At 37.4% G+C, this 22,150-nt stretch overlaps 3 protein-coding genes, 1 long non-coding RNA gene and 1 pseudogene across 5 annotated transcripts; 4 read left to right on the plus strand and 1 right to left on the minus strand.

Moving 5' to 3' along the window:
* The first annotated feature begins 1,091 nt into the window (after window positions 1–1,091).
* LOC117625032 (uncharacterized protein At4g26485-like) lies at window positions 1,092–3,701 on the plus strand. The gene is made up of 4 exons (XM_034356594.1): window positions 1,092–1,690; window positions 2,143–2,353; window positions 2,544–2,906; window positions 3,450–3,701. Exons 1-4 carry the CDS (start codon window positions 1,537–1,539, stop codon window positions 3,451–3,453), a joined length of 732 nt encoding a protein of 243 aa, XP_034212485.1. The 5' UTR covers window positions 1,092–1,536; the 3' UTR covers window positions 3,454–3,701.
* Window positions 3,702–7,224: 3,523 nt separating this feature from the next.
* LOC117625235 lies at window positions 7,225–8,409 on the plus strand (annotated as a pseudogene).
* A 1,149-nt stretch (window positions 8,410–9,558) lies between these two features.
* Window positions 9,559–12,299, plus strand: LOC117625025. Its single transcript, XM_034356588.1, has 6 exons — window positions 9,559–9,781; window positions 10,237–10,447; window positions 10,688–11,047; window positions 11,233–11,405; window positions 11,562–11,772; window positions 11,873–12,299. Exons 1-6 carry the CDS (start codon window positions 9,628–9,630, stop codon window positions 12,186–12,188), a joined length of 1,425 nt encoding a protein of 474 aa, XP_034212479.1. The 5' UTR covers window positions 9,559–9,627; the 3' UTR covers window positions 12,189–12,299.
* A 38-nt stretch (window positions 12,300–12,337) lies between these two features.
* LOC117625026 lies at window positions 12,338–13,361 on the minus strand. The gene is made up of 4 exons (XR_004585405.1): window positions 13,178–13,361; window positions 12,941–13,064; window positions 12,679–12,834; window positions 12,338–12,566 (listed from the first exon to the last, which is right to left on the minus strand). It is a non-coding gene; the product is annotated as an uncharacterized LOC117625026 (long non-coding RNA).
* Window positions 13,362–18,874: 5,513 nt separating this feature from the next.
* Window positions 18,875–21,243, plus strand: LOC117626069 (uncharacterized protein At4g26485-like). 2 transcript variants are annotated; one of them, XM_034357710.1, is made up of 4 exons: window positions 18,875–19,220; window positions 19,517–19,715; window positions 19,945–20,274; window positions 20,909–21,243. In XM_034357710.1, the coding sequence occupies exons 1-4, from the start codon at window positions 19,067–19,069 to the stop codon at window positions 21,201–21,203; spliced, it is 978 nt and encodes a 325-aa protein (XP_034213601.1). In that variant the 5' UTR covers window positions 18,875–19,066; the 3' UTR covers window positions 21,204–21,243. The 2 variants fall into 2 exon arrangements, with proteins under 2 accessions (XP_034213601.1, XP_034213602.1); XM_034357711.1 differs by lacking the exon at window positions 18,875–19,220 and adding an exon at window positions 19,332–19,413.
* The last annotated feature ends 907 nt before the right edge of the window (window positions 21,244–22,150 follow it).

The following is a 22,150-nucleotide window of genomic DNA, read 5'->3' on the forward strand; positions in this document are numbered from 1 at the left end:
CATGTGACACACAAGACAGCTTTTCCTTTCAGTGAATGGAACATAGTGAAGTTGGAACAAGAGGTTGGGCTAGTCAATAAAGAGAGGCGCTGGGATATGTGACCAAACTTTTCCTGTTGGAAAGTGCAGCACCTTCAAATTTTCCAAGCAGTTGTACCCTTCTACTGCTTCCAGTTTCCTCTTATCAAAACCATACCAAAACAAGGCAAAAATATAGAAAATTGATTGCAATTAGTAGTTACCAACGGAATTGGGGCTGTTGAGCAGTGACAGAGGAAGTGGGGGCAGAGGAGAGCTCGATTCTTCGGAGCTTTTGAGCTCTGCATGTGGCGGTCGATATATATATATATATATATATATATATATATATATATATTAAAAATAGTATAGCCGCGCGGCTATAATTTTTTAAATATATATTTTTATTAAAAGGGTATAGCCGGACGGCTATACTCTTTAAATATATAATTTTATTTAAAGAGTATATCAGCGCGGCGGTACTTGTTAAATATATATTTTTTATTGCAGGAGTCTAGCCGAGTGGCTGTACGGATTAAATATATTTTCTTATTGCAAGGGTATAGCAGGGCGGCTATACTGTTTTAATATATTCGAATATTTAAATAGTATAGCCGGATATATTCAAATATTTAAATAGTATAGCCGGACGGCTATACTATTTAACTATATTTTTATTATTTAAAGAGTATAGCCGAGTGGACGTATGAAAAATATATATTTTTTATTTAAAGGGTATACGGCTATACTCTTTAAATATTTTAACTCATTAAATATATTTTATTTAAAGAGTATAGCTGCCCGGCTATAATCTTTAAATATGTATTTGTATTTTAAAGAGTATAGCCGTTCGGCTGTACACTTTAAATATATATATATATATATATATATATATTTCTCTCTCTCCTATCGAACCCAGAACCCCAGCCCACTCTCTCTCTCTCTCTCTCTCTCTCTCTCTCTCTCTCTCTCTCTATCGAACCCAGAACCCCAGTCAACCCTTCTCAAGACACCCAAAAACTTATCTTTCCCCATGACCACCCAAAAGACCTCCTCCTCCTGCTCCAATTTTGAATTTGCAGAGAGAGAGAGAGAGAGGATCTAGTGTGAATGTGAATGAAGTAAATCATATATACATCTTTGACACATTTTACTTTGTATTTTATACTACAGCTACAGGTATACAGGCAGGTCATCTAACAGTTTTAATGAATGTTGTTTCAAGTTCTTTTGCCTTTTGCCTTTTATTCTTTTATTTATTTTCGGGCCTTGACCTCATGTTCCGATCGAGTTTTTATTTTTATAAATTTAGGGTGGGTTTACCTCAAGTTGAATCTTTTTGACATCCCCACTCAGTTGCAGTGGGAAAGAAAAACATTTAAGAACTACAATCTTACTTTAGGAGTTGCAATTAAGAATTTCCTTGAAGTTCATACTGTTTGAAGTCCCAAAAGAGAAAAATAATAGCAAGTCAAGGAATTCTGAGAAAGTTGAAGAAAAAGAGAGAACCAAATCACAATGGAAGTGTTTAGCTTTGAGAGAAAGATTAAGCATTACAGCAGCTATCAGAAGATACTCTTAGTGGGAGAAGGAGACTTCTCTTTTGCTGTTTGCTTAGCCAGAGCTTTTGGATTGGCTGTCAACATGGTTGCGACTTCTCTCGACTCCAGAGGTAACTTTTGAATCACCATTGACTTGTGTCAATGTCCAATTACGTCCACTTTTACTCATTATTTATGCCCAATTCCTTGGTTTTCAAGCAACCCCGTTTGAAATTTTAATAAAAACGACCAACTGGTTTTGTATTTGGTCCTAAAGCTTACATTTTGGTAATGACCCAAAGGAAATAATAGATAGAGGGAACCGAAGATGTTGTCTTTCAAATAGAAAAGCCTAGAAAGTTCCTGATTGAAATAGTTTGCATGCTGATTGTAGAGTCTTTGATGGTGAAAAGATAGACAGAGGGTTTCTGAATTCTGATTGAAATCCTTTGCATCCTAATTGTAGGGTCATTAATGGTTAAGTAATAGATAAAGGGGCCCAAAGATGCAATCTTTTATTTTATTAAATAAAAAATAAAAAATTAGAGGGTTCCTTATTGAATCCTTTGCATGCTAATTGTAGAGTCTTTGATGCTGAAGTATTCAGAAGCTATGAGCAATGTGAAGGAATTAGAGGCCAAGGGATGCATAATATTGCATGAGGTGGATGTCCACAGCATGAGCCGACACCCTTTGTTGATTAGCATACGCTTTGATCGCATAATCTATAATTTTCCTCATGCCGGTTACTTGCATGGTCCCTTTTCTTCTGAACACAACAGGTTCCAAATTTGGTAAGTTAAAACAAATCCATATATGCATCCCCTTTAAAGATCATGGTATATGCTCTATGGTATTTTGCGTTCATAATGTGTTCCTTATTGAAGAACTGAAACAATGTAGTTTTGAGCTTAACCAGAACACTACCAAAAAAAAATGTAAACAGAGGATTTTGAATTCTAAACTAAATTCATGCATTTTCAGGTTTCATCAGGATTTGATCAGGGGATTCCTCCAGAATGCACGCGAAATGCTGACCGCAATAGGAGAAATTCATGTGACACACAAGACAAAATTTCCTTTCAGTGAATGGAAAATAGTGGAGTTAGCACAAAAGGTTGGGTTATATCTGGTTCACGAAGAACAGTTCTCACCATGGGATTATCCAGGTTATGAAAATAAGAGAGGAGCTGGGATGTGTGATCAAACGTTTCCTGTTGGAATGTGTAGCACCTTCAAATTTGGCAAGCTGTTGTGCCATTCTACCACTTCTGGTTTCCACCTTGGCATTACTACTTCAGGTCCATGGTCTGGATATTCTGGAATTAATGGTCCTCGCATGCAATGGTAAGGTCCTGCATATGAACTTTGTTTTCTTTGATTTAAATTTTTTGTGATTTTTAATACTACAATGAGCAAGCAACTTGCATGAGCCTAAATCTTTTTCAGGGCCAATACGCCGAATGAGAATGAGCTTATGTTTCTGTTAAGCAAGTGACATTCATTACCATTGTTTGCAAGGCAACTACTTTGTTTGGACTATCTGAATATAGCTAAATCTAGGGTGCATCTTCAGCTAGAAAGTAGGCCTATCAAGTTTTATATTCGCTATGAAATGTGCCAACGTTCGTGAAAGTTCTGGAATGAATTATACACACTTTCAGTTTCATATCTTTGGTTTTAACTTTTAAACCATTCCATGTAATGTGCAAAGCAGTATTCAATTGAGTAATAGAGATTTAAAATGTCGTGTTTTGCCCACTTAAAATCCTTTTCCTGTCGCCACATAAGTGTATTTGGCTCATCATACATACATATTGAGGACTAGCTGCTTCAGGTGTTTGAGGACTGATATATACTATATTATACACAGTGTGTGTGCTTTGGCAGGTAATGTGCCCTACATGCCTTTGCACTGGAATGGCGATGGCAAGCGAGCATGACCCTCGGATCGATCCCTTGATTAGAAGAAGTGCATTGCCATCAATAGTTCCCCCCTTTACCACTTTGAACCTCTTTGCTATACATATCCTCCCTGAATTGTGACATAACCAAGGGAAGGGACTTCTGTATATATACTGACTGTTCAAGAATATGATTAGACATCTGAACGCAATTGAAAGGTTTTCTTCACTTGTGCAACTTTGCCATTTAAATAAAATTCAATAGTGATGAGGTTAGGCGAGGCGTGCGTACTGAATCAATTGGTTCCCTGATAATGATGGACTTTAGGCCTTTGTTTTTCCGAGTTATGAGGGCCTGGATCCTGCCATGAACAACATCCAATATTGTGAATTCTTTTTTTCCGAGTTATGAGTAAAATTGATGCAAAATCACTTGCTCCAATTAATCAATGCCAACCTTGTAAAATTCAGGAAGATTGTGAAGCTTATACACCTCATTGACAGCTTGAATCTGCTTTGTTATCTAAAATGATTGGAGTTGAAAAATCTCACATATATAGCTAAAAAAACAAGTAAGCAAGATATAATGTTTCAGAATCCCATGTTTTTGGCCAACTACCTACAAAATTTTACATATAAATAAAAAACTCAAAACAACATGACTTGGAAGTTGTATAAAGAGAAAGCTTGTAATCATACCTCAGCTAACCCGGCAGCAATAACTTCTATCGACATAAAGGTCCGGGTGTGATCATTGTTAACAAAAACCTCCCACTTGCTTCCAATACCAATACCTGTTTTACAATAACAAAATGTGTTAGAAACCAAAAAATGGGAAATGGTTTACCGCAAATCAGCATTATGTTCAATAAAAGAAGTAAAAATCATGCACGCAAGAGAATTATGTTCATAGCGCCTCTGAATCTGAAGCTTCTGCCGAAGCATTGTGACCAGGGAGTCAACCTGGTGCACTCGGATTGGTACAGATTTTCCCAGACTTATAAGGAACTCTCTACCCAATGCTAAAAATTACATCCATAAATACTACAGCCAATGCTTTTCTTGAACCAAAAAAAAAAAAAAGCAAATCAATCGACAATTTCAGATAGCACTAGAATGTCTGTTGTTTTAATGTTTATTTATTTTTATTTTCTAAGAAGAGTAGTCGTATTAGAATTTCCAATAAGGAAGTTGCAGAAATAAAAAAACACAGCAAACAAAAAAGGCCAGATCCAAGAGAGTTTGAGAGTGTTTTTTGATTCAGATTCTTTTGAATTTGGCCAACCCCTTGTCTTAAACAAAAGTATATAAAGTGTTATAAACTCTTTTACTCGTCGATGTGGGATTCAAGTATAAGAGACAGGACAAAGCATCTTCTCCACTTTTTCAACCATCTTTTATTACAGAATTAAAGATTAGATGATTTTAAGAAGTAATATCTTCTCCACATCATGCTTTGTTTTAGTTCATTTGAAGTTTGTGGTGAAAGAAATGAAATGTGCTACCGTTCGTGGAAGTTCCGGAATGAATTATACACACTTTCAGTTTCATATCTTTGGTTTTAACTTCTAAACTATTCAGTTTCATACCGTTCGTGGACTATCTGCTTCAGGTGTTTTGAGGACTGATATGTCAACTATATTTAACACTACGTGTGATTTGGCAGGTAATGTGCCCTACATGCCTTTGCACTGGAATGGCGATGGCAAGCGAACATGAACCTCGGATCGATCCCTTTGATTAGAAGAAGTGCATTGCCGTCAATAGTTGCCCTCTTTACCGCTTTAAACCTCTTTGCCATACATATATCCTCCCCGGAGTTGTGACATAACCAAGGAAAGGGACTTCTGTATATATACTGACTGTTCAAGAATATGATTAGACATCTGAACGCAATTGAAAGGTTTTCTTCACTTGTGCAACTTTGCCATTTAAATAAAATTCAATAGTGATGAGGTTAGGCGAGGCGCACGTACTGAATCAATTGGTTCCCTGATAATGATGGACTTTAGGCCTCTGTTTTTCCGAGTTATGAGGGCCTGGATCCTGCCATGAACTACATCCAATATTGTGAATTCTTTTTTTCCGAGTTATGAGTAAAATTGATGCAAAATCACTTGCTCCAATTAACCAATGCTAACCTTGTAAAATTCAGGAAGATTGTGAAGCTTATACACCTCATTGATAGCTTGAATCTGCTTTGTTATCTAAAATGATTGAAGTTGAAAAATCTCACATGTATTTTTGGCTAACTAGTTGCAAAATTTTACATCTAAATAAAAAACTCAAAACAACAAGACTTGTAAGTTGTATAAAGAGAGAGCTTGCAATCATACTTCAGCTAACCCAGCAGAGATCATTGTTAACAAAACCATCCCACTGCAAGTTTTACAATAACAAAATGTGTTAGAAACCAAAAAAATGGGAAATGGTTTACGGCAAATCAGCATTATGTTCAATAAAATAAGTAAAATTCATGCATGCAATAGAATAACCATACCGCCAACGAATCTGAAGCTTCTGCCAAAGCATTGTGACCGAGAAGAGCTCGATTCTTCGGAGCTGTTGAGCTGTTGAGCTCTGGAGGTAGCGGTGGAAATATATTTAGAGAATATATATATATATATAGTATAGCCATGCGGCTATACTATTTTAAATATATTAGAATATTTAAAGAGTAAATATATTTTTTATTTAAAGCATAGAGCCGTGCGGCTATACTCGTTAAACATATTTTTATGTAAATAGTATAGCCATGCGGCTATACGCTTTAAATATATTTATTTATTTATTTATTTAAGGAGTATAGCCGCGCGGCTATACTCTTCACATATTTTAATTTGTATTTTATACTACAGCTACAGGTATCAGGAAAAGCATGAATCTCAACATTGTTCATCTAACAGTTTTAATGAATGTTGTTTTAAGTTCTTTTGCCTTTTGTGTTTTATTCTTTTATTTATTTTTGGGCCTTGACCTCATGTTCCGATCGAGTTTTTTATTTTTATTTTTATAAATTTAGGGCGAGTTTACTCCAAGTTGGATCTTTTTGACATACCCACTCAATTGCAGTCGGAAAGAAAAACATTTAAGTACTACAATCTTACTTCAGGTGTTGCAAGTTTTGAAGGGTTTCAGCTAAAAATTACATCCATAAATACTAGCACCAATGCTTTTCTTGAATTTTTTTTATTAAAAAAAAAAAAAAAAAAAAAAAACTAGAGCAAATCAATCGACAAGTTTTCCAGATAAAAGTAAAATGTCTGTTGTTTTAATGTTTATTTATTTTTATTTTCTAAAAAAGTAGTCGTATTAGAATTTCCAAAAAGGAAGTTGCAGACAAAAAAAATACAGCAAACAAAAATGGCCAGATCCAACAAAGTTTGAGTTTGTTCTTGTTTCAGATTCTATTGAATTTGGCCGATCTGTTGTGTTGGGCAAAAGTATAAAAAGCTTTATAAACGCTTTTACTCGTCGATGTGGGATTGAAGTATAAGAGAGGACATAAACAGTGGCACACATGGAACATAAACAGACTGGGAAAGAAAACAAGGAAATGAATGCATGGAAAATTTAATGTGAGACATTTGAGGGTGAGCCTAACAGTTGCCTTTCTAGCCTGCAACTCTTTATATAAGTAGATGTGATCAGCACCGTTGCTGAAAGAGTACCGGAGAAAATGTTCGAATAAATTTAGACCCGGAAAATGAAAAGAAGTTAAAGACTTGGGACGAGTTTCAAGTAAGTTGGAAGAGAAGAAAATGGAACTATTTGGCCACGATGAGAAACGGATTAAGCACTACAGAAGTTCTCAGAAAATACTCTTATGGGAGAAGGAGACTTCTCCCTTTCAGCTTGCTTAGCCAGAGCATTTGGCTCTGCTGCCAACATGGTTGCAACTTCTCGACTCCAGGGGTAATTGGATCATCTTTGACTGTTTCACAAATTCTGATTATAAGATATATACTTTGATATTAAAGTTACCTCATTAATGTATTTGCTTCTAATATTTATATAACAAATCTGAAAAGTTACTCTTTTTTTTTTTTTTTTTTTACTTCTGCTTAAATTTTGGGTTTCTGACTGAATTCATTTGTATCCTAATTGTAGAGGAATTAATGGTGAAGTATTCAAAAGCTTTGAGAAACTTGAGGGAATTAGAGAATAGGGGATGCAAAATATTCCACGGGCTAGATGTGTGCACACCATGCACTATCACCCTCTCCTTATCAAGATGCAGTTTGATCGAATAATATTTAATTTTCCTCATTCCGATCAGTTGAATGGTTCGAAAAAGAAGAAATCCAAAATCTGGTAAGTTGAAGCGAAACCATGTATGTAAGTTTTCTTATATCGATCAATGGTCACATCACATCTAAATGTGGCAACCGGGCTAATCGGAACAAGCTGACCTATTTAAATTGAGCTCACTCGTGCTTCATGTATGCCCGGTCAGCCTGGCCCAAATAGCCAAAACTCTAGGCCCATCTTCTAAGTCCATTATATTGATATTAAAATCATGCATTTTGGAATTTTCAGGTTGCATCAAAATTTGGTGATGGGATACTTGAAGAGTTCCAGTGAGATGCTGATCAGAAGTGGAGAAGCACAGGACTTCATATCCTTTCACCGACTGGGAAATGGAGAAGTTAACAGAAGAGGTTGGCTTGTTTTTGGTTAAAGAAGAAGAGTTTTCACCATGGGACTATCCAGGTTACAAAAGTAAGAGAGGAGTTGGGAAATGTGATCAAAATTTTCATGTTGGAGAGTCAAGCACCTTTATATTTGCCAAGCGCTTGTACCCTAGTGCTGCTTCCAGTTTCCACCCTGGTGCTTTGAGCATTAGTTTATGGTCAGCTGACATAGTAGATATGGCTTGCACTTATTCAGAGAGCTTAGAAAGGCAGAAACCAAAGCATGGCCGCAAGAATTTGAGATCTCCATAAGAATTGAAGATTTTCAAGATCACAACCTCACTACCATTGTTGGATACTTCATGTTGAATTAGAATCCCTGCTCTATCTAAGACCATAAGTTAAATGATTTTTTATTTTATTTTATGGTTTATGTTGCTCTTTATCTCTAACATTTGCCTCATATAAAACATGAGTTACTTGGACTGAGGCAAATTCCCTAAATAAAACACTTTGTTAATTGTGTGCGATGTCATGTCATCTTATTGAGAAAGTAGGTTCAAAAAGGCAAAGTTGCATCAAGGGATTTGATAAGGTAAATTTGCCCTCATTTTGGAAATACAAACCATTCCACAAAATATTCATTTACGTGGTTTGCTCAGAATGAGCTAGGTTTGAGGTTAAGGCCTCTGAGGGTTTTCACAAGATTGAACAAGATTTACAAGACGTCTTTCTCTCTCACTGAAAAAACTCTCTCTAGTTCCAGGCACTACTTAGTACTTACTATTTGCACGCACATTTTATTTCGGGTTTTCCAAAATGTAAAATAAGGTTGCACTTCTTTTAAATAAATAAATAAATAAATAAAACAGTACAAGCGAGTGATAGTTTAAATTATATAGGAGGGGGCCATGATCGCACTTGAGACATTTTATATGCAAGTCAAGGCCCTCTCTCCACATGGGCTAGGCACTTGTTTAGTTATTTTGATAACATGAGTAAGACTTGATTGACAGAAAGTTTCCAAAGGAAGGAACCTAAAAAGCCCCAGATTCTAAAAAGAAGGCCACAGCTTCGAAAGGAAGTCATATAAAGGAGGGCATAATGGAAGACTTTACTCACAAATAAACGAGTATGGTGTTTGAAGAAAACATTAAAATGAAAAATCATTTAACTAAATGGTTAAACTATTTCGAATTTCGATGATTTTCACAAAAATGATGTTTTATGAAATACTTAAAGTATAAATCAATGAAATACAATGCAAAACACCCGACAAGAGTGTGCCTTGAAAAAAAAACTAAACTTGAACGTTTAGGCCAAAAGTGATAAGTAGAGATGCTATTTTAATTTGATGTGACACACGCAAACACTTTTCCATCTTCCTAAGCTTTTCAAATCAAAAGGGTGTGAAGAGGGCAAGCGTTGCGCGAGTATACATACCGACTCAAAAATGTTCAAACAGTTTGAAGTACCCAAGAAGGAAAATATTAACAAGTCAAAGAATTCTGAGAAAGTTGGAGAGCAAGAATGGAAGTGTTTAGCTTTGAGAGACAGATTAAGCATTACAACAGCCATCAGAAGATACTCTTAGTGGGAGAAGGAGACTTCTCTTTTGCCGTTTGCTTAGCCAGAGCTTTTGGCTCGGCTGTCAACATGTTTGCGACTTCTCTCGACTCCAGAGGTAATTTTAGATCACCGTTGACTTGTGTCAACGTCCGAATAGTTCAATTTTTAATCATTATTTCTGCCCAATTTACTTGGTTTTCAAGCAACCCAGTTGGAAATTTAAATAAAAACAACCAATTAACTCTAAATTTGGTTACTTTTTCTGTCTGCAATTTAACTCTTTGTCTGGTGTTAGAATTTACGTTTTGATAGGGACCAAAGATGTTGTCTTTCAAAAAGAGAAAAAAAAAAAAAAAGACCTGGAAGGTTCCTGATTGAGGGGTCCTAAGATTTAATTTTTTTGTTTAAACGAGAGGGTTTCTGAATCCTGATTGAAATCCTTTGCATCCCAATTGTAGAGTCATTAGTGGTTAAGTAATAGTTAAAGGGGGCCAGAGATGCAATCTTTTATGTTATTTATGAAAAAAAATTAGAGGGTTCCTTATTGAATCCTTTGCATGCTAATTGTAGAGTCTTTGATGCTGAATTATTCAAAAGCTATGAGCAAGGTGATGGAATTAGAGGCCAGGGGATGCAAAGTATTGCTTGAGGTGGATGTCCACAGCATGAGCCAACACCCTTTCTTAATTAGTGAACGCTTTGATTGCATAATATATAATTTTCCTCATGTCGGTTACTTGCACGGTCCCTTTTCTGCTGAATGCAACGGGTTCCAAAATTGGTAAGTTCACTCAAACCCATATATGCAGCCATTTTTTTAAGAATCATGGTATATGCACTATGGTATTTGGGTTCATAATGTGTTTATTTTCGCGGAAAGGGTTTAGTGTTCAGGATTTGTATTAGAAGGATAGTTAAATCAAGAATTGAAACATTGTAGTTTTGAGCATAAGCAGAACACTAGCACACAAAAATGTAAACAGAGGATTTCGAATTCTATATGAAATTCATGCATTTTCAGGTTTCATCAGGATCTGATAAGGGGATTCCTCCAGAATGCAAGCCAACTTCTTACCGCGGTAGGAGAAATTCATGTGACACACAAGACAACATTTCCTTTCAGTGAACAGAAAATAGTGGAGTTAGCACAAGAGGTTGGGTTATATCTGGTTCATGAAGAACATTTCTTACTTTTGGATTATCCAGCTTATGAAAATAAGAGAGGAGCTTGGATTTGTGATCAACCTTTTCCTGTGGGAATGTGTATAACCTTCAAATTTGCCAAGCTGCCCAGTTATACCACTTCCGGTTTCAACCTTGGCATTACTGCTCCGGGTCCATGGTCTGGATATTCTGGAATTATTGGTCCTCACATGCAATGGTAAGCCCCAGCACATGAATTTTGTTTTGTTTTATTTAAATTTGTTGTGATTTTTAATACTACAATGAGCAAGCGACTTGCGTGAGCCTAAATCGTTTTCAGGGTTAATACACCAAAAGAGCTATAATGTTCCTTCATTGAATCACTTACCATAATAAGCATATGACTGTACCCATTATTTACAGTGATGTTACTGGGAATATGCCAAAATATACAAGTACTATTGAATATAGCAAGGCTTATAGCAGTTATCAGAAGATACTCTTAGTGGGAGAAGGAGACTTCTCCTTTGCAGCTTGCTTAGCTAGGGCATTTGGCTCTGCTGCCAACATAGTTGCAACTTCTCTCGACTCCAGAGGTAATTGGATCAACGTTGACTGTTTCATACAAAAAAGAAAAAGAAAACCCAAATGAAGATTACAAGTTATATACTTGCATAACTAGGATTATTCTTCTATTAAAATTAAATGGTTCCTATAGTAAAATCCTTTATGTGTCTGTATTATATTTGCAGAGTTTTTAATGGTGAACTATTCAAAAGCTATGAGCAACTTAAAGGAATTAGAGGACAGGGGATGCACAATTTTGCATTGTGTGGATTGCAAAACAATGAACCTTCACCCTCGCCTTTATAATAAGCGGTTTGATCGGATAATCTTTAATTTTCCTCACTCGGGTTACTCGAATGGTCTCTCTTCGTCTGAATATAGCATTTTCCAAATTTTGTAGGTTCAAACAAACTAATCCATTTATGCAACATTATATTTCTTTAAAATAAAAGAGTACTATGATCGATTGGATTAAAATTAAACCATGGATTTTCAGGTCACATCAGAATTTGGTGGGGGCATACTTCAAGAGTGCTCGAGAAATGCTGACCGAAACAGGAGAAGTTCATGTGACACACAAGACAACATATCCGTTCAGTGAATGGAACATAGTGACGTTAGCGCTAGAGGCTGGGCTATTTTTGGTCGATGTAGAGAGTTTCTCATTATGGAATTATCCAGGTTATCAGAACAAGAGAGGGGCTGGAATATGTGACCAAACTTTTCCTGTTGGAAAGTCTAGCATCTTCAAATTTTCCAAGTACCTTCCAGTTTCCTTCGAGAGTACTAGTTGTCCATGGTTGATGTTCTAGGCCACATCATGCTTTGTTTTAGTTTAGTTGAAGTTTGTTGTGTGTAATGTTTAAGCAAGTGAATTTCGTAAGCCAAATTGTTTTCTGTTTATTGCATCAATAGAGTTGAAACATTACTGGTTTTCCAGCAAGGCCCAAATTTATTAAATAACACAACATGGAAATGGAACATGACCAGACTTGGAAAGAACATTAAAATAGGAAACCTTTCAATTACCAACTTGCACGCGTTTTGGAGTTTTTTTGTATGCTTTTAAGATCAAATTGGGAGGTTAACAGTTTTCCCTGACCTGCAAGATATTCAATAGTTCAAGCAGTTCCATTAAGCACTACAACAGCAACACAAATCTGAGCAACCTCCTCTCTTGATATCTTACCCTGCATATATATAAATACTATAAATCATAACATTCAGATATTATTATTATTATAAGGGAAAGAAAGAGCAATACATGTCATCACAGGCATACAACAAAGAGAGATTATATACCATTACATTGTCTCCCTGGTAGAAAATGAGATCTGCTCCGGCAGGCTCCTCAGTTAATGCACAAGGCCTCACAATTGTATATGGTATTCCATTTCCCGTATTAAGTCCTCCCCCTTCTCCGAAACTTATCAATGTACAAAATCGAAAGAGCTAAATCTGACCCAGAAAAAGAAAAAGAACAGAAAAGAGCTAAGAAGTGGTATTTTGATACACTGATTATATATAAAAATATCAAACAGCGTGCACTGAATTAGTATGAAACCTTCAACTTGCATGTCAGTATAAAATCCAATTCCTTGTTTAAGCGAATAGCAGGAGGTTGTTTACTTGGATCAAGTCCAGGCCTGTCAGGTCGGGTAACTCCTGCAGAACCTAGGTGTACGAACCTACACGGAACACAAGCAAAGAGATTCTTTAAAGACTAAAACAGAAAGTGCACCTAGCAGATCAATTATGTTTAGTCATAAGATAATCCAACAAAATGAAAAGAATGTGAAACCTGGGAGTAATAGGCTCTTTTAGATACGCTCGTATGCTTGATAATGGGAGCTTAAATGCCCCTTCCACAAAAGTAGGATTTAGTTTCCCATCAAATTCGAACTTTCTAAACATGATCTGCCATAATTTTGAATCCCATCAATTAACATAGAAGAAAATGAAGTTAAGGAATAGACTAAAAGAAAGTGGCTGCAGAAATGTGCCTGCAATGACACAATATTGCTGGGGTCAAAAGGTGGTGCATCTGATACAGTTATTGCTCGAAATATTGGCTTCAAAGAAGAAAATGGCACACGTACTTGGAAAAAAATGTGACAGATTACTAATGGAGTTTGAGATAGATGCAAAGATAGATGCAAAAATGAGACTTGTGCGAACAATTAGCAAAGATAGATGAAGTTTGAAAAATCGCTAGGCAGTATAGGCTAAAAGAACAAAAGAAAATAACCAGACCCTGGCACCCAGACCCTAAACCCTAAAGAACCAGACCCACTCTGGCACCCAGACCTGCCTAGCGCCGCCTAGACCCTCCTAGCGCCTCCCAGACTCTCCCATCACCGCCTAGACCTGCTCTGCAGTGCATGAGTTTGAAAAATCGCTAGGCTGTAGGCTTAAAGAACAAAAGAAAAAAACTAGACCCACCTTGGCACCCAGACCCGCCTAGTGCCGCCTAGACCCGCCTAGACCCCGCCTAACACCACCCAGAACGGCCTAGCACCGCCCAGACCCGCCTAGCGCCTCCCAGACCCACCCAGACCCACCCAGACCTTCCCAGCGCCGCCTAGACCTGCCTTGCAGTGCATGAGTTTGAAAAATCGTTAGGCAGTAGGCTTAAAGAACAAAAGAAAAGAACCAGAACCACCCTGGCACCTAGACCCGCTCAGACCCGCCTAGCGCCGCCCAGACTCGCCTAGCGTCGACCAGACCCTCTCAGCGCCGCCCAGACCCTCCCAGCGCCGCCTAGACCTGCCTTGCAGTGCATGAGTTTGAAAAATTACTAGGCAGTAGGCTTTAGAACAAAAGAAAAGAACCAAACCCACCCCGGCACCCAGACCCGCCTGGCGCCGCCCAGACCTGCCCAGGCAGCCTAGGCCGATTTTTTGTAATGCAGAGTATGGATTGGAAGGAATGGTTTCAACAAGAGAGGATGTGTACAGTTTTGGAATTGTAGTGATGGAAACATTCACAAGAAGAAGCCAACATATGAGATGTTTTTTGGGGAAATGAATTTAAAGCAATGGATTGCAACGCTTCTTACTTGGTGTGGTCGCTGCAAGCCTGCAACTACGGCCTCTTGGGTGGTGTGGTTGCTGCAAGCCTGCAACTACGGCCTCTTGGGTGCTTTGCCGCTGCTTTGCCTCCCAGCGCCGCCTAACACCACCCAGAACGGCCTAGCACCGCCCAGACCCGCCTAGCACCGCCCAGACCCACCCAGACCTTCCCAGCGCCGCCTAGACCTGCCCTGCAGTGCATGAGTTTGAAAAATCATTAGGCTGTAGGCTTAAAGAACAAAAGAAAAGAACCAGAACCACCCTGGCACCTAGACCCGCCTAGTGCCGCTCAGAACGGCCTAGCGCCGCCGAGACCCGCTTAGCGCCGCCCAGACCCGCCTAGCGCCGACCAGACCCTCTCAGCGCCGCCTAGACCCTCCCAGCGCAGCCTAGACTTGCCTTGCAGTGCATGAGTTTGAAAAATCGCTAGGCAGTAGGCTTAAGAACAAAAGAAAAGAACCAAACCCACCTCGGCACCCAGACTCGCCTGGCGCCGCCCAGACCTGCCCAGGCAGCCTAGGCCGATTTTTTGTAATGCAGAGCATGGATTGGAAGGAATGGTTTCAACAAGAGAGGATGTGTACAGTTTTGGAATTGTAGTGATGGAAACATTCACAAGAAGAAGCCAACATATGAGATGTTTGTTGGGGAAATGAATTTAAAGCAATGGATTGCAACGCTTCTTACTTGGTGTGGTCGCTGCAAGCCTGCAACCATAGACGGATCCACCATGGGGTCAATGGGGTCAGACGACCCCATGGCAGATCTGGAGTTTAGTGGTAGGGACTGGTTTTTGCCCTTGGCAGCCATGGAAGTGACCCCATGGAGAAGAAGAAGAAGCTTCGGTGGTGGCAGCTGGAGCAAGAAGAAAGAGAGAGAGGGAAGAGAGATGGAGCAGACGGAGGAGAGAGAAGAAAGAAACGAAGAAGAGAGGAAGAAGGAAAAAGAATAAAAAAAAGAGAGGGGAAAAAGGAAGAAGGAAAAAGAATAAAGAAAGAGGGAGACGGGAGGAGGGAGGAGGGAGGAGGGAGGAGGGAGAGCGAGAAAGAGGAAAAAATAATAAAAAAGAGAGGGAGTGATTAAAAAGAGAGAGAGGGGAAATATAATAAATATCTTTTTCTTTTTTTTTCTTTGTTACCTTTCAATTCCTTCCAAATATTTCAACAATATTATCAATAATTCCATAATTTTCTCTATTTCAAATGTCGTATAATAACAAAAAGTTCTAAATATGATGAAGAAAATATACTGAAAAAAGATTGCTTATATAAAATAAAAATATAACAACAAGGGCTTATAATTTATCCCCAAAAAAAAAAAAAAAAAGCCACTCTTGTGGGTTATCTCTAGTTCTCAGTTCATACAATCTATTGTTCAAGCCTAAAAATCTACAAAAACCAACCAAAATCCACAAAACTCACAAAATTTTCTTAATACATTTGTACTTAAGGTAAATTTAGCCCGCCCGATTTGCAATTCCTGGGTCCGTCCCTGTCCGCCATCAATATCTCATCCCTTGACATCGCTGCCAAGGGTGCTAGCTGCCGTTCATCAACAGCCATCTCCGTCACCGCCACTATTTTTGTGACCCCATGAGTGGCAATTCCTGCATCCGCCACTGCCTACAACTACGGCCTCTTGGGTGCTTTGCCGCTGCTTTGTTGAGAATATTTATTATTCTATTTATTATGTTTATGATTATCTTGTTAAGTTGTGGAAGTCCTATTCTTTAGGGACTTGGTTGTTTAGTTGCTAGTTAATAGGAGAGTCCAAGTTGTCATGGAGTCATGGTTAGTGGTTGAATGTCATGGTTTAGTCGTGCATTAGTTGTTCCTATTATTTGATTCAATTTCAAGCTTATTATTTCTTTTTTATACAAGTGAAAGTGATATTGGAGGAGGGGAAATCGAACCTAAGACCTATGAGCTACAAGCATGTGGTTGATTTGATTCATGTGTCTTGATTGTTGCTTTAGTTGTGGATAGAACAAATAATGGTTTTCACCAACCCAATAACTTGCACAGTTGCTGCTCTTCCTTCATTGTCTGAACGCACGCTTCCTTCATTACACTCTCCAAATACAACACTACATTTTTATAACCATTGAATGTCCCATATTTATTTAATCTGATCGCTTTTGGATCAAATAAAACGAAACAAAAACCTGATAGTTTTCAATCGATATTACATAGAGGCGAGTCTTCTAGTTTAAAGCTAGCATCTATAATTTCACAAAAACCCTAATTGAAAAGATAGAGACCCTGTGATAATTACTTAGAGGCGAGTCTTCGAGTTTTCAGTTTCACCAACCCAATCGAATGATAATTTTTTTTTGTATACTTAGTTTCTATAGTTTTTCTAGAAATGAAAGTACACCTTACATCATCAAAATTAAACTATTTGCCAAACTCTGAATATAAGAAATTGATTACCCTGAACCCATATATTTAATATGTGATGGTTTTTCATGATGGATATATATAGTTGAAGCTGTCCAAGAAATAACTATAGAGTAATAGAAGTCCTTCCCTAAACCGTAACCCCAATTTTCCCAGGTGTGATGCGCATTCTTATATTTTGTTTAATTGTGCTCTCCAAGTCAGCCCCCGCGGTTGCTGGCAAATATGGTGAATACGACCCTTTCAATTTTTACACCTTGTCGGTATTTTGGCCTAATACCTACTGCCTGCAAATGAAAAAGACCGTTTTTGGCCTAATACCCATTGCATAGAGATTTATCATCCATGGTCTATGGCCAACATATCATGACGTTAATGTGCACTGCATCCACGGTGCACATCAGTTTTACCAGCTCAAAGGGATTTCATTGGCGAACAGTTCAAGATTGCGGAGAAATAGCTTGTTTTGTCAAGCTGAAAGAGTACTGGTTAAATCCAACAGCGAAGGATTTGACTGAGACTCAAAACTCTGGAAAAAAAACAGTGGAAAGTCCATGATAAATACTCTGATCTGCTTGCTAAAGACTACTTCAATTTAGCATTCAAATTTTATGAAGACGTTAATGTAACAGAGATGCTTGAGGATGCTGGAGTTTCAGTTGGGATGGATTTTTATCCTAGCTTGATCATTCAAGTGATAAGGCAAAAGACTAACAAATTCGCAAATATAAAGTGTTATAAGGGAACGTTGTGGGAAGTTCGAATCTGCTTCGAAAAAGATGTTTTGGTCCACTTAGTCGTGTTGTGAGTTCGAATTTTATATATATATATATATATATATATATATATATATATATTTTGTGAGAGGCTCCCCACAAATGAAATCTTGGCTCCACCACTGATCTGTGGTAAGCATTTTTTTTCTTCTTTCTTTTTTAATTGAAATTATCTTCTTCTTTTTCTTTTTCTTTTTTATTGGAAAGTTACTTTGAAGCATTCATACAAAATGCTTTCATCATCATTAATTGTTATGATTTCTGAAATTGAATAAAATAGATGCCTTAATGTACTCCATAGGGAAAATTATCCCAAACGTGTTCCACATTCTCAGATGCAGATTCCATAGCTGTGAAGGTTTTTCCTCTTTCTTCACATCACAAGACAGTGATTTAGAAGTTCCCATACAGTCCTTCCAAATATCTTAAGGCTTTGTTTGTGCCGATGCTCCTCAACTGAACCTCCATTAGCATCATTATCATCCGCAGGAAAATATGCAGATATTTCTTCTAAGAAAATCGCATACAATGGCATAGAGAACGAAGACCACAAGCATATAAATTAATTTTATATATATAAAGAAAGTATACTCTTTGAGCACGATTTCAGTATTGTGCCAAAAGGGTCTGTACAAAAGTTGCATCAATTGAAAAGTGTCGGAATAGATGCACAAATCCCTTATTCGTGCTCTAAACTTTTGCTACTGATCACAGATTTGTGCTCTATGAGCAAAAGAAACTCCTATAGAGGAAACCGACCATGGCTGCACTGTAGCTATTGGTATTAAGCACAAATATTTGTGCTTTTAAACTTGAAAGCACACAAATATTGTAGTAGTGTCGTGTTGCGGATACAAATTGATTCCACAGACAACATTCATTTACGTGGTCGTCCCCTTGAGGGGTTTCCACCGAATGAAGTAGGAGATTGAACATGATTTACAAGAGTTACTTCTTTAACTAAATAAAAAGTAAGGCAGCCTAAAAGTAAAGTATAAATTAAAATAAAAGTAAAGTAGAAGTACAAAGAGATTTACTTCAACGTCCTCAATGAAAGTAAAGGCAGCATGAACACAAACCCGAAGCAATCAATCTGACCAGATTTTTCAATACAAACAGATGCTCTCTTGACTTCTTTTAGTTTTCCAATTCAAAATTCAAAATGCAAATCAGTTTTTGCAAACCCAACAACTACTACATCACTGTGTGAAACGAGCAGATTCCTCAACTTTTTTTTTTTCCCTTCACGTTCAAAAGTACATCCTTTTTTTCGGTTGAATTATCGTTTTATATAGCTTTAAAATACCAAACTTTAAGTAGAGATGGTGTTTTAATTTGTAAGCGTTCGAGGTGTATTAATACAGACTCAAACTGTTTTAAGTCCCAAAAGAGAAAAAAAAAGGAATTCTGGGAAAGTTGAAGAAGAAGAGAAAATCAAATCAGAATGGAAGTGTTTAGCTTTGAGAAAAAGATTAAGCATTACAGCAGCTATCAGAAGATACTCTTAGCCGGAGAAGGAGACTTCTCTTTTTCTGTTTGCTTAGCTAGAGCTTTTGGCTTGGCTGTCAACATGGTTGCGACTTCTCTCGACTCCAGAGGTAATTTTAGATCACCATTGACTTGTGTCAACGTCCAAGTCCTTCAATTTTTACTCTTTATTTATGCCCATTTCTTTGGTTTTCAAGCAACCCAATTTTAAAATTTAAATAAAAACAACCAACTAACTCTAAATTTGGTTACTTTATCTGTCTGCAATTTAACTCTGTGTCAGGTTTTAGAAGTTACATTTTGGTAATGACCCAAAGGAAATAATAGATAGAGGGGACCTTTCAAAAAGAGAAAAAAAAACCTGGAAGGTTGCTTATTGAATCTTTGCATTGCATGCTAATTGCAGAGTCTTTGATGCTGAATTATTCAAAAGCTATGAGCAATGTGAAGGAGTTAGAGGCCAGGGGATGCAAAGTATTGCATGAGGTGGATGTCCACAGCATGAGCCAACACCCTTTCTTGATTAGGGTACGCTTTGATCGCATAATCTATAATTTTCCTCACGCCGGTTTCTTTTCTTCTGAACGCAACAGGTTACAAATTTGGTAAGTTCAAACAAACCCATATATCCAGCCCTTTTTAAGAATCATGGTATATGCTCTATGGTATTTTGTGTTCATAATGTGTTTATTTTAGGAGAAAGGGTTTAGGATTATATTAGAAGGGTAATTAAATGAAGAATGGAAACAATGTAGTTTTGAGCATAAGCAGAACACTAGCACAAAAATGTAGACAGAGGATTTTGAATTCTAAATGAAATTCATGCATTTTCAGGTTTCATCGGGATTTGGTCAGGGGATTCCTCAAGAATGCATGCGAAATGCTGACTGCTATAGGAGAAATTCATGTGACACACAAGACAACATTTCCTTTCAGTGAATGGAAAATAGTGGAGTTAGCAAAAGAGGTTGGGTTATATCTGGTTGATGAAGAACAGTTCTCACTATTGGATTATCCAGGTTATGAAAATAAGAGAGGAGCTGGGATGTGTGATAAAACTTTTCATGTTGGAATGTGTAGCACCTTCAAATTTGCCAAGCTGTTGTACAGTTCTACCACTTCATGGTCTGGATGTTTTGGAATTAATGGTCCTCACATGCAACGGTAAGCCCCATCATAGAAATTTTGTTTTCTTCTATTTCAATTTGTTGAAATCTGGCAGGGACGAATACCTCGGTAGGGTGGGTGCATAGGCAACGGACTCCGTTGCCTAAGTCAAATTTTGGCACAGTGGATGTTACCGGGATATGCCAAAATATACAAGTACTATTATTGAATATAGCAAGGCTTTATAGTTCAAGGGGTAGAGCACTTGAATTTTCTCCTGTGCTTTTGCTTAACTTGTTGAAAGAAAGCAAGCACATAAGAATTATAGATCAGGGGATGCAAAATATTCCATGGAGTAGATTAATGATACATAATTTAGTTTCCTGTTTTATTTGTATTTATTTCATAGATTTGCTATATATATTCCTTGTCTCTCAAGGACTTGATTTTGACAAGGACGAATACCTTGATAGGGTGGGTGCAAGTAAAATCATGTACGTACGTTTTCTTATCGATCATGATCACATGATAAAGGTGGCAACCGAGCTAATCGGGTCATGCTGACCTACTTAAATTGAGCTCACTACCCGTGCTTCATACCCGTTCAGCCTTGCCCAAATAGCATGTACTCTAGGCCCATCTTCTAAGTTCATTAGATTAAAATCATGCTCTCTCTTTTTTTAATTTTCAGGTTGCATCAGAATTTTGTGATGGGATACTTGAATAGTTCCAGTGAGATGCACAGGGCTTCATATCCTTTCAGTGACTGGGAAATGGAGAAGTTAACAAAAGAGGTTGGCTTGTTTTTGGTTAAAGAAGAAGAGTTCTCACCATGGGACTGTTCATGTGCTGCTTCCAGTTTCCACCCTGGTACTTTGACCATTAGTTTATGGTCAGTTGACATAGTAGATATGGCTTGTTCTTATTTAGAGAGCTTGGAAAGGAAGAAGCCAAAGCATGGCCACAAGAATTTGAGACCTCCATAAGATTTGAAGATTTCCAATATCACAATCCTTACTACCGTTGTTAGAGCATCTAAGCAAAATGTCAAATGTAAAATATTAAATTGAAATTCTTGTAAAAAATATATATATATATATAAATATATAAAATTGAAATTTGATAGTTTATATGGCAATTTATTCCACCAGGCCAATGTATCTTATGTATTTAATAAAATAAGCAATAATAAAGCAATAGTAACTTGAGACATAATCTAAAGGTGGTGAGCAATAAATAAACCTTTGGTTAATGTGCTGATGTCAAAATAACATCTCATAAAGGTTGATCTTAAATATTTTTTAAATATTTTTTAACATTGGGCTCCACTATAAATTTGGAATTTCTAGCACCTTCAAATTTTCCAAGTACAATTCGTTCTGCTTCCAGTTTCCTCCTCGGTGGTTGGAGAGTACTAGTAGTGCATGGTTGATGCTCTAGGCCACATCGTGCTTTGTTTTAGTTTATTTGAAGTTTGTTGTGATTTTGAACCCTGCAATGTTTAAGCAAGTGAATTTCGTAAGCCGAATTGTTTTCTGTTTAATGCATCAGTAGAGTTGAAACATTACTGGTTTTCCAGCAAGTCCCAAATTTATTAAATAACACAACATGGAAATGGAACATGACCGGACTTAGAAAGAACATTAAAATAGGAAACCTTTCAATTACCAACTTGCACGCGTGTTGGAGTTTTTTTTATATGCTTTTAAGATCAAATTGGGAGGTTAACAGTTTTCCCTGACCTGCAAGATATTCAATAGTCCAAGCACTACAGCAGGGCCGGTCTTGAGATTTTGAAGGCCCTGTGCAAACCTTAAATTGGGGCCTCACATAAGCTAACACAAACTTACACCATTATGTAATGTCATACAATAAATTTTTTTTTTCTTCAAGTGATCAAAGTACCCCTACTCCCAAGGACAAAATTGAAATT

The sequence above is a fragment of the Prunus dulcis genome, chromosome 4 (genome assembly GCF_902201215.1).
Source record: "Prunus dulcis chromosome 4, ALMONDv2, whole genome shotgun sequence".
In the NCBI taxonomy this organism is placed as follows: Eukaryota; Viridiplantae; Streptophyta; class Magnoliopsida; order Rosales; family Rosaceae; genus Prunus; species Prunus dulcis.

What these genes read in the sequence shown, in the direction of transcription:
- LOC117625032 (XM_034356594.1), top strand. Translation starts at nt 1,537, where the DNA reads ATGGAAGTGTTTAGCTTTGAGAGAAAGATTAAGCATTACAGCAGCTAT. An exon ending in GACTTCTCTCGACTCCAGAG is followed by an intron (nt 1,691 to 2,142) that starts GTAACTTTTGAA and finishes TGCTAATTGTAG; the next exon opens with AGTCTTTGATGCTGAAGTAT. An exon ending in CACAACAGGTTCCAAATTTG is followed by an intron (nt 2,354 to 2,543) that starts GTAAGTTAAAAC and finishes ATGCATTTTCAG; the next exon opens with GTTTCATCAGGATTTGATCA.
- LOC117625025 (XM_034356588.1), top strand. Translation starts at nt 9,628, where the DNA reads ATGGAAGTGTTTAGCTTTGAGAGACAGATTAAGCATTACAACAGCCAT. An exon ending in TGCAACGGGTTCCAAAATTG is followed by an intron (nt 10,448 to 10,687) that starts GTAAGTTCACTC and finishes ATGCATTTTCAG; the next exon opens with GTTTCATCAGGATCTGATAA. An exon ending in AACTTCTCTCGACTCCAGAG is followed by an intron (nt 11,406 to 11,561) that starts GTAATTGGATCA and finishes TTATATTTGCAG; the next exon opens with AGTTTTTAATGGTGAACTAT.
- LOC117626069 (XM_034357710.1), top strand. Translation starts at nt 19,067, where the DNA reads ATGGAAGTGTTTAGCTTTGAGAAAAAGATTAAGCATTACAGCAGCTAT. An exon ending in CGCAACAGGTTACAAATTTG is followed by an intron (nt 19,716 to 19,944) that starts GTAAGTTCAAAC and finishes ATGCATTTTCAG; the next exon opens with GTTTCATCGGGATTTGGTCA. An exon ending in AATGGTCCTCACATGCAACG is followed by an intron (nt 20,275 to 20,908) that starts GTAAGCCCCATC and finishes TTTAATTTTCAG; the next exon opens with GTTGCATCAGAATTTTGTGA.